At 41.1% G+C, this 12,168-nt stretch overlaps 1 protein-coding gene across 1 annotated transcript; it reads left to right on the plus strand.

Moving 5' to 3' along the window:
* Positions 1–373: 373 nt before the first annotated feature.
* LOC134462467 (methyl-CpG-binding protein 2-like) lies at positions 374–11,666 on the plus strand. The gene is made up of 3 exons (XM_063215507.1): positions 374–406; positions 6,117–6,494; positions 7,297–11,666. Exons 1-3 carry the CDS (start codon positions 375–377, stop codon positions 8,483–8,485), a joined length of 1,599 nt encoding a protein of 532 aa, XP_063071577.1. The 5' UTR covers position 374; the 3' UTR covers positions 8,486–11,666.
* The last annotated feature ends 502 nt before the right edge of the window (positions 11,667–12,168 follow it).

The following is a 12,168-nucleotide window of genomic DNA, read 5'->3' on the forward strand; positions in this document are numbered from 1 at the left end:
AGAGGATAGGAGAATGATAGGCCTACTGAATAGCAGAAACGATATGCCTTTTACTTTTAGTCCTCTTCATAAGTCAAATGAAGTCATTTTGCACAAATTGGGCTACTTTTTCTTTCCTTCTTCGTTTTTAAACTCTAGGCCTACCAGAGTTTAGATGGATATACTTTACTTTTAGGCCTGAGTAGGATAGAAGCCATGTAGGCCTAAAGATACTCTGTAGGCCTACTCTGTAAGTTGTTGGCATCATTTGTTCATTTTTCCCTTCTCGCGGGACTGGTGTAGGCCTACATGTATCGCACAACACCAAAACACACTATGGTGGGCGGGGTAGGTTGTGTGAATACAATATTATTTATATAATTACTGATTGAAAAATGGCTGCCGTGGACAGTGGAGGGAGAAGGCTGTAAGTGTGTGTTTATAATTATCCTGCAATTTATTATTCGCATATATTTGCCAGAGCCCATGTAGAGTCGTGTGTAGACCGTTTGTTGTTATTTTGTCAAAGGCGGAGAGAATAGCTACGTCACGAGCTGTTTCCATGCGGTGCATTTGCAAGCGCGCAGGGAAAATGACTTTGGCGCGCGGCTGAGTAGACGTGCGTGTGAGTTTGTATGCATGTGTCAGTTTCACCATGTGAGAAGCTACATTTGGTTTTGCTATGGTCAGTACAGAGAAAGTTGTCGAAACGAGGCACAAACCTAGCCTACTTAGCGAGGTTTGACGGGAGGACGCATGCTAACTACCATGACACCAAGGAAGCCCATCCCCTCTCTGCAGATACTGAAATTTTGCAAAGCGCATCAGTTAATGGCCCACGTAGGTCACAAAACATAGCATAAGGTACATAGAAACATGAGGTTGGCTGTCCAGCTCTGTCTTAACTGAGATGAAGTAGGGGCTATGGTTTTATATGTTTGCCCGATTGTCCATTTGGTAGGCTATTGTCAGCAATATTATATTTTCATATAACGATGTGTACTTGGCTTATATTTATTGTCAGCAAAGGTAATATTATTTCCAACATATAAATACAGTTAGGTTACAAGCCTACATAAAACACTTTCTCTTCGTATGATGCGCAGGGTGGATGGAGGGGCGCAAATGTTTTTCTTGGAGTTGGCTGTTAAGCCACCGCCCCCCAAACACACCCCCAAAAGCCAACGGATTTGCCAGTGCGACCAGTTTCCCCATTGCCGCCGTTGAACGTGTGCGGCATAGGCCTAGCGAAGGGTCAGGAACCTTTTTACTGGAGAGAGCCATAAACGCCAATTTGTTAAAAATAAATTTTCACGTGAGCCATACCATTTTAAAAACACTGAATACAATTAAAAGCATGTATTTCAATTGAGCCCAACAATTTTAGACTGTACTGTCAAGTTATTAGTTTTATTGATAACAGGTAGGCCCAGTGTTTAAATTGGCTTTTGGGAGGTGGGGGAGCCCTGCACTCGCGGTCAAAATAGCTTTAAAAAAATTTTTTTTTTTAAATTAACATCGCCCCATCAGGCAAATACATGTATTCTATGAAGTTATTGCCCATAATTAATATCATACATAAATCAATGTATTACTCAGTTATGAGAAAAACAGCAAGGTACCCTCATTCCCTCTTCACTGTATTGGGTTGCTAAAAAATAGGAACAGTTAGACCAGTATCACACCTGATGCATTTATGTAGCCTACTTTTTAATATTCTCTCCTGTCAGTTGGCAACAGTATGCTATTGGACTGTCAGTACAGGGGCAAAAAAGTTTTAATTCTGACCACCATCACTGCACCATCAAGCTACAAAGGTGTAGACCTAAGACTATTAAGAACACATATTATTTGATGTGAATAACAATTTGTTTTAAAAGATCATATGATGGATTTAAATTCTCCTATAATGTCATGGGTTTAGCATGCATTTATTAGCACGTTTTATGCCTAATAAGTAACAAAGTTAAAAGAATAAAAATGCATGCTTAGGCTATGCTGTTCTATTACAGTGCGTGGAAGTGTGCACTGTCACTTTAAATCAGGCGGAGTCTGCAGAGAATCTTCTCACTCGGACACGTCTTTTCTTTGCAGATTGCCCCTTTGGCTGACTGATTATATGGGGCGTTCTTATTTCAGTAGTATAGTTAGTTCAGCTATCTCGCTCCGTGCATATGTTTTAATTACAGTTCAGTCGCATTAAGTAAATGTTTTTTTGCAAAGCAATAACTTTGGCAAAAGGCGGCAATAGATTGGAACTTGCTGCAGCAATTCTAGCGCGAGAGAGACGGTGCACTGCTCTACACGCAACGCTATGGACACGCAGGAATCCCTGTCATTTGCTTACTGTCTAAAAACTTTTAATACGTTCCTGGCATGTTTAAGCCCACATAAAAGTAACCTGCAGCCAAATGGCTACACATTCTGACAGAACAATGGACGGAAATCCCAAACTTGATGTTGATTTTCTCACATTAACAAACTGCTGTTAAAGTAGGCAGACACCACGCTATTCTGCATGACTGTTTGGTTAACTTTGCCTGAAAGCTAGCCGATATCAAATGAAATGACAGCTTACCTCAGTTTTGTAAAAGGCATTGTATCTAGCCTACTAACTTTGCACATTGAACATGAAAGCATGGAGGACAGGCTTGAAGTAGTGACATACTCGAAGCGGAGTAGTTCTAGCTGTGAGAAAGAGCAAGCGCTCCGGACCGCTCAACTGTTGCAAAGTTGCAACGTTGCTACAAACTCAAATTGTGGTGTCTCGCAGCGCATCATGCAGAATGCAGATGCATAATAACTGAAATAATGCGGGAGTCCCTTAGTCTTATTTTATGCTGCCATCATTGGAAAACTTTCATAGAAATATGATATTTCAAGAAGAGGTGAAAATATATGAACTGTGAATACACTGAGGGTGGGGCAGCAGGAGCGCAGCTCCGTTTGGCTGTCCCTCCGAGGTGAGGAGGCGGAGCTGCGCTCCGAAGGGCTCCGCCCCAATTTAAACCCTGGGTAGGCCTAAGTGGGTTGCCAACTGTCGACTTCATTTATGGCAAGGGTCTGGGAGTCCTCTCCCTGAAAATTTTGTATTTCTTAGATGTAATTTCCTGCATTTTAATACATTTTAACCTCCCATGCCCTGTTTCAACTCAATATGGAACCTGTACTTTTATTTTTAAATATAGGACGATTCCGTATTTCAAGGGGTGGTTGGCAACCCTAGATAAGTAAGAGCCATATACAGTTCCCAAAAGAGCCACATGTGGACATGTGTAGTAGAAAACTTGAAAAAATATTTTAAAACATTTTAAGCTATATGAAAAACATGCACACCTGTCCCAATGCTAAAACGCTTACCTTATCAATGAAATATAATTAATAAAATCCTTAAAATGTAACTTTCTTACACTTTTTGTGTAATGCCATATCCCACATTTACTTAACATAAATTTTAAACATAATAAATTTGTAATATTTTATTTAAAATAAGCATTTTAATCCTGTTCATCAGTTTTCACTTAGTACTGTTACCACATCGCCGCTCTGAAATGTTTGGGATTTTCCCCAAGTCACATATTTAAGAGTTGCCCAATGTACATCCCGTCTGCCATTGTGAAGGACATGGGAAGACCAAATTGTTCTCTGATAATCTGGTGAATATTTTTGACAAAACCTTCACTGAAACCAAAAGTAGTCACTCTCAGTACTCAGTCCTGTTACCTAAATTATGTGTCTTTTTTGTTTATTTTTAAAAAACAAAATGAAACATTAGGCTACTTTTGTTAAATCACAATGTGCAAACTGACCTTACATTGAGATAGCATAACGTCCACATTGCTACATTTCATGTTTTGACAAATAATTGGTCATTGCTCAAATTAAAACTCATTCCTGTTACTTGAACTTCCCGTTACTCAATTCTCACTCCTGTTACCAAGTTCCTGTTGTCAACAATTCTTCTTTTAATATCCCATGTATTTTGGTAACAGGACTGAGGACGATACTTTTATACATTTTGTTAATATACTGTATAAGAGGCTTTAAGATAGTCCCATGCCTTTTCAAAGAGTTCACTGTGTGATATTACATTCAGTATTTCAAAAGGCAAAAATAGAACTTGAATTTTGACAAATTTTGACATGGAAAAGACACCCATTTCATAGAATGGCCGACAAGCCGTTTGTGTTATTGTTTCTCAATGGCCTAGTCATGGACAAGTGGTTAGGGAGTCAGACTTGCCAGACGGTTGTTGGTTTGTTTATGAAACTAACAGTTGGTGGGTGGGGGGAGGTGAATACATTTATAATTTTCATTTGTAACAAGGCCAAGTTACAAGACTGGAAATTTAGGGAGAAATGACTATGCCATCCAAGTCAACACCCAGGAAATTACCATGACTAGAACTAACTGGTTCGAAACAGATGCACGTGAATTTCAAACACCAAAGATAGTAATTTTCTTTTCATTTGGGACAAAGCTAGGCAGGAGCTCACAGCATTTTGAGGGGGCATGCTACTGGAAACTGTATAATAATCACAGCAACCCATGACTTAGCAGTCCACAGCAAACATTTTGAATTTGTTTTGTTCGTAACATTGGTTAAAAACCTATAAAACTGTTATTTTTCCTCTTAAAAACAAATGTCAATGAAAGAAGATGTGGTACATTATGTTTCATATTAGTCTTAGATGAGAAGAAACATTTTTGATTAGATTTATGTAAAGGTTTATATGTCAAATATCCTGCGGTGTGACTGTAACATTAATGAAACCTGGAATATAATATATATATAAATTAACCAACAATATTTTGAATGATGTTTGAAGCATTTGGCATGATTGCATAAATATTAACTTTAGATTAAGATATGTGAATGTGAAAAAACTCAAGACAGTAATATTAACTACAATTTCAATTTCGTAACACAAATTGCGTCCGGTGGGGTGACGTGTATGTCAATGTTTGTAAACGGGCAGCTGTAAGACCATCTACAAGGGTCTTAAAGACAGGCTCCTAACCAGTCAGTACCTCAGTTATTGGACAGTGGTGTGGAAGTTTAAGGTGCCTTTTCACCTCTCAATATGTCTACATATTGCAATGTTTCTGTCACACAATGCTTAGGTTCATTTTATGATGTCCTGTGGTGTGACTGATCTTATAGAAGGAAAAAAAGTTTTTTAAACATGAAAACACATATTAAGATTATACACAATATCATTATCTAGTTAGCATGACCTCAGAGGTCAGTCATGTATACAAAAGGATTAAAATGGCCACAATGCAGTGAATTTCCTGTGGTGTGACTTCATGTCCTGCGGTGTGACATGCTTATGCAATGTGTTACTCAATCCTTACTTGTTTTTCATGTATCATGCAAGGATATAAGGATACCAGGAGATTTATTTGTCACATTCACACAATTATTACAAGTAATTCAGTGAAACCATGCAGTGGAACAGTTGTCTACCTGTACAATGCATAGGCGTGTGTGGGTAGGGGTGAGGGTGAGGGTGGGTAGTAGTGTGTGTGGGGGGTGGGGTTAAAGGAACAATAGTACAAAGAGCATGGGGGATATGTTTGTGCAGAATATTAATCATTTTATTGTATCTTACAGAAAAATTAAGTTTTCTTAGGCGAAATTCCATGGACCATAAGAGCTTTGTTTTTTTCTATTTTTTTCCATCTTTTTCCATAATTTTTTTCAGGAATTGGAAAAACTTTTTTGTGTGTGTGTTACGCCCTTAAACGTCAACCACCCAGGAATCAAGTGCAAGATGCACCACACAAGTATGAGTGACTACCCACCCTTTAAACCTAATGCTCCTTGCCTGCCAAATCAAACCCGATTTTACAGGGGCTATGCAAAAGCAAAATAAGAAAAAAACTAAATAAATATGTAAGTTTCCTCAATCAGGCCCTGCCGTGGTCAACCGGTAGGGCACTCGTCTACCATGCGGCTGACCCGGGTTCGATTCCCGGCCTAGATCCTTTGCCGGCCCTTTCCCGTCTGTCTCTCCCCACTCGCTTCCTGCCACCACCTTCACTGTCCTATCATAAATACAGTCAAAAAACAAAACAAAAAATCTTAAAAAAAGAGATTTCCTTAATCAATGGTGAAACTTGTATCTTTACAGAGATAAAATATCAGACGTGGATGAGCGAGGTCAAAAGGTCAGTGTTCCTGCCCTGAAAGAGAAACTCTGCTTGGAGCATTGGGATGGCAGGCAGCTTGAATCAGCCTTGTCCTCACAGCCTCCGTCACATATCAAGCAGTCGTGGGCTGACCAAGTTGACCCCCAGGCAGGGTCTTGGAGACTCGAGGGGCCCAAGGAGACCAAGGACATCTCCTCTGCCCATTTGGAGTCCACTGTCTCCCCCAAACAGACAGAGACTTCCCTGAGAGACTGCAGCGTTTTACACGACGACCCCACACTTCCACAGGGCTGGACACGGAAACTGAAGCAGCGCAAATCAGGCCGGTCAGCGGGCAAGTACGATGTCTACCTGATCAAGTAAGTCATGCCAATGTAAGGTGTTTTGTGTAATTTAAAGGAGAGTTCCTCACAATTTCAACATGCTGTTGCATTGTTGACAATGTGAGAAAATGCAGCTATTATTGCTGTGTTATAAGGTGTCTGCTGATGCTAAATAACTTTTGGGATGATATTTGCAGTGCATTAGGATGATTGTTTTAAGTTAACAGAATCTTTAGAATGGCCTTTAGAATGGCCAGAATCTTGGAAATGGCTGAACAAAAAATGCTAAGGTCAAGTCAAGCTTAGCGTGAGCAATACAACTCCATTTTGAAATTGGCAGGAATTCTCCTTTAATGACAATGTGAATAAGTATGTGTGTGAAAATACACTGCAACTTGTAGCATAAAGACAATGAAATGATTGAAATTAAAATCAGGGCTCTTATCCAGAATTTGGCAAGTGGTTCATTCCAAACCAAAATCCGAACCAGAAAGAACAGTTTCAGTTTCTTTGTGGGATTTAAAAAAAAAAAGCTTGTCTATGAGATTTTCAATAGGATCGCCCTGGGGTTAGGAACACAACTGCTAGGATCTCCGTTTTCCACTTTCCCTTCCTATACAGTTTTTGAAAGTCTGGTGAAGGACAAAGTTTGTGATGTGATGCCTTAATAGAGTGGTCAAAAGTAAATAACACTGAGGCCACAGAGACCATACGTTTCCTATTTTAACAGAAGATTTGATTTCAAAGCATGTGTGCAGTACATCTTTGTTGAAGAGTCTTTGCAGATGTCTTATCTTCCTTACCAAGTGTGTTTGTTTTTTCCTTTTGGTTTTTCCAGTGCACAGGGGAAAGCCTTTCGTTCCAAAGTGGAGCTCATTGCCTACTTCAAGAAGATTGGCGATAACGTCACAAACCCAAACGACTTCGACTTCACGGTGACAGGCCGCGGCTGCCCGTCGCGGCGAGAGAAGAGGCCTGTGAAGAAGCCCAAGGTGGTCAAGCCCGTCGGCAGGAAGAGAGGGCGTCCAAAAGGTAGTGGCAAACGCAGGCACATCGATGGCGTAGCCGTGAAACGTGTGGTGGAGGAAAGTCCTGGGAAGCTTTTGGTCAACATGCCATTGACGCCTCTCAGCGCTGAAGCAGAGAGGCCTGCTGGGATTAAACAAATGCCCGTTGCCCACAAACACCGTGGACGTAAACGGAAAATCGATCAGAAGGTGCAGACAGCCCCTAAGAAAAGAGGACGCAAGCCGAAAGTAAACTCATCTTTAGGAAACATTAACAACAGTCCCAGTATAAATGTAACACTTCCGGTGACATTGCATATCACTGACTTGAGACTCAAAACAGTCAAAGGAAGTTCGCCAAAGACTCTCCAGGAAACTGCTCTGCCCATTAAAAAGCGCAAAATTATGGAGGATCAGACTAACTCCACAGGACCAGTGTCAGACAACAAGAAGACTGACGAGTTGGCTTTGAGCACAGAGGTCAACATGAATCAGGAAGCAGGACAGCAAAGGGTGTTACACTGTGATACTCCAACTGACAAACCAATATTTCCCATTCCCAACGCAGCAAGGAGCTACATCAGCTCGGTCTATAATACGCCTTCCAACAATGCGACTGGAAACAAAAAAACAACCCAGCAGACTAAATACCCATTTATTCACACCTTCCACAAGCAAAGCAACACTACTTCCACTGTCATACCTCCTCACACTTTTCACGCTCCATGGCTCCTCACCAGCAGTGAAGCCCAAGACTCGGGCAGACCAAAGCCTACCCAACCCAATATGCACCCACAAATGACAAACAGGCAGGTATTCCTGAAACAGGATCAAATGCCACATCCACTGTTGAGCTCCCAAAATCTGGCAGCAGCCGCCACGGCCAAAATCAAGCACAAAAGTGGAGGGCAAGTCGGGGAAGAGGAGATGAAGAGTGGTGTGGCTGCTTCAGCTGTGCCCCGCTCAACCCAGGAAGAGACAGTAGCATGCAGGACCTCGGTCCCTGAGAGACCGAGCTGACTCTTGACAGTTCAGAAGCAAGGTGAGAGATTAGAGACAGTGCAGTGACACGGTCACATTGTAAATGGTAGATACAAGTATATGTATGTATACTGTATGTGTGTGCACATCAATACAGATAGAACAGGCAGCTTTCCCTTGTGGTTTAGGCTGATAGAATCGTATAAACTTATGTTAGGCCTACTTGATGTTCGTGCTTCGACATCAACAATGTTCATAACATTTGAATATTTTAAGTGCTTTTAAACCCCCATGTCTTTATTACATTGTCATAGGGACTAAAAACCTCAAGTGACTTAAAATGCATTATTCTTGATTCTTCCAACTATAATACAATGGCACACGTAAACTATTTGACATCAATTTTCAAAGCATTGATTTGATTGTTGTTCCAAAGTAACAAAGCAAAGCCAGCAGTCAAAATAAGCCTATTAACACATTGAATACCGGGGGTGTTTTCAGAATTAAGTCGTAGGCTCCCAGCGTTCTAAACCATTTTTAGGTATTTTTTGTACAGTCATAGCATATTGTGTGATAGGGCCACTGAAACATGTCATGGCTCTTTTGAAAGGTGAGACTTTCACCTCTTAGTGCGTGGAAACCGCATGTCTGTACGTGCTTTCATTGCCGAGCTATCGTGAGTTAAACCAAAGCCGGTGTAACAGACTATCTGGGTCCCATCTGGGGACTCCAGGTGATATAAACACAGCGATTGGTCAAAACGACAGTCTATCAATCCTGGTCTGAATGAATCGCCCTTAGTGACATTACTTACGACCAATCATCATTGCTTCTAACATCTGCAGTCGCCAGTTAATACGGCCCAAGATAGTCTTTTACACCGGTATCCGCCAAAATCAACATGGAATGGAGATATTGAGGCTTTTATGAATCGTGCCCCGTTTCAGAATCTTGCGCTTTTTCAAGGAGACCGATATGATATTGGTTTACTAGACACATCTCTCCTTCTCTGCCACCTCCCCCTCCAAATGTATCAACCAACCAAACGCATTTTTCGCCTCCGGAAGTACGTTTCAGTTCCTTGTGTACAGTCTGTTCCTGCACAACTAATCTTTGCACATACAAAACGGGTCGTAGTCACACCACCACACGCAATAGGCAAAACATATCCAAAAACACGTCCCTAAAGGCATTTAGTCCAACGTTAACAACAGAACCCGTTAATCGTATGCGTTAATGTCTCCGATCCCTGTGTAGGGAAACAGCTGTTGTGCTGTGCTATGCATGTATGTATGCTACAGTTTACATAGCAATGCTAGCTTCACCGACAGTAATAAAAGTACAAAATGAAGAATCCAACTTATCTGGTTGCAGATCAAATCCGAGGTAAGGGTAATAATCCATTCACAGTTCACAATGTGTAGGATCTGGCCAAGGTTTGCATTAGGCTATTTCCCAGAAGGTGTGTTAAGTCGATGTGAAAGTGTTGTCTAATGTAATTATTGTGTTAAGCATACAATAAAGCGGCATAAAGTGGACGCTGACTGTAGCCTACTGTAGCACCAAGGAAACAACATACAAACAAGATCCTTGTGTTTATAAAGATGACAGCATCGCAGACACTTGGCAAGGTGTAGGCTACATAGAAAGGGGAAAGGGGCGCAACAGTGACGCCACCGACGCAGGGCAACAGTTCCATACAGTAGCCTACAGTTATTACAAAATGTTCAGATGATGACACAAACTTTTGACTGCCATCTATATATGTTCTACTTATCACAGAGCTCCCAAAACACACACAATAAGCATTGAAGTGTCTAGTTATGAAAAATACAATAAAAACTCAAAAACGGGGTTTCCCGTTTTGGGAGCCAACGCATGGGAAGTAAAAACGTGTTTTCCCGTGAATTGGTAGTCAATGTGTTAAATGAAAAATATATTATTTCCCTGTAGCTAAAGGTGTGGTAACTGAAATACTTACAGTGCCCTCCATAATTATTGGCACCCCTGGTTGAGATGTGTTTTTTAGCTTCCAATTATTTTATTTTTTTTCTAAATAATATGGGACCTTAATGGAAAAAAAGAGAAAAATCCAACCTTCTATACAAGTGCATTTATTCAGTGGGGAAAAAATCCCACATAAAGAAATAATTATTTGACATCAAATAATGTGTGTCACAATTATTAGCACCCCTGGTGTTAATATTTTGTACAACCCCCTTTTGCCAACAAAACAGCACCTAATCTTCTCCTATAATGTTTCACAAGATGGGAAAAGACAGAAAGAGGGATCTTCAGCCATTCCTCTTTGCAGAATCCCTCTAAATCATCCAGAGACCTGGGTCCTCTCCTCTGTACTCTCCTCTTCAGCTCACCCCACAGGTTCTCAATGGGGTTGAGGTCAGGGGACTGAGATGGCCATGGGAGGAGCTTGATTTTGTGTCTGGTGAACCATTTCTGTGTAGATTTGGCCATATGTTTAGGGTCATTGTCTTGCTGAAAGACCCAGTGACGACCCAGCTTCAGCTTTCGGGCAGAGGGCAACAGATTTTGATTTAAAATGTCCTGGTATTTCAAAGCATTCATGATGCCATGCACCCTAACAAGGTTCCCAGGGCCTTTGGAAGCGAAACAGCCCCACAGCATCACTGACCCAACCCCATACTTCACAGTGGGTATGAGGTGCTTTTCAGCATGCGCATCTTTCGTGGTACGCCAGACCCACTTAGAGTGTTTGTTGCCAAAAAGCTCAATCTTGGTCTCATCTGACCAAAGCACACGGTCCCAGTTGAAGCCCCAATACCGCTTGGCGAACTCCAGACGCTTGCGTTTATGATTGTGAGTGAGGAAAGGTTTTCTCCGTGCATGCCTCCCAAACAGCTTGTTGGCGTGTAGACAGCGCCTGATGGTTGATTTGGAGACTTTGTGACCCCAGGATGCTACCATTTGTTGTAATTCTGTAACAGTGAGCTTTGGAGATCTTTTGATTTCTCTTACCATCCTCCTCACTGTGCGTGGTGGCAAAATAAACTTGGGTCCTCGTCCAGGCTTGTTTACCACTGTTCCAGTTGTTTTGAACTTCTTAATTATTCCTCTCACAGTGGATATGGGCAGCTGCAGTTGAGTGGCAATCTTCTTGTAGCCTCTGCCTGACCTGTGAAGGTCGACGCACATCTGCCTCACTTGTATGCTGTGTTCCTTTGTCTTTCCCATGTTTAAGAGTGGATAAGAGAAATGGCCTCGGTGTCACGTCATATTTATACCCCAGGGAAACAGGAAGTGATGAATTACTAATTAAATGTTCCTACATACTCTGGTAAACTTTGTAAACTACTGTAGAAATGACAGAAATGCTTCAATTATATTTATTTCCTGGGAATTGTTAAGGGTGCCAATAATTGTGGAACAGGTGATTTAATGAAAAATAATTATTTTTTAGTCAGGGATTTTTTTATTTTCTTACAATTCATTTGAGTTGAAGGCTACATTTTCCTACAATTTTCAGTGTGACAGTATTCTTCTGCAATAAACACTGAATTTATTTTAAGGCTTTTAACACATCTCAAACAGGGGTGCCAATAATTATGGAGGGCACTGTATATACAACAAAAACATGCCACCAACTTGCTTTTGATACAAGTGCCTGTTTGATGCAGCAAGACATGCACAGAATGCAAAGTTATTTATTTCCCTGATAATGCATGAATTTATTTCAGTGTGTA

This window comes from Engraulis encrasicolus, chromosome 14, assembly GCF_034702125.1.
Source record: "Engraulis encrasicolus isolate BLACKSEA-1 chromosome 14, IST_EnEncr_1.0, whole genome shotgun sequence".
Classification (NCBI taxonomy): Eukaryota; Metazoa; Chordata; class Actinopteri; order Clupeiformes; family Engraulidae; genus Engraulis; species Engraulis encrasicolus.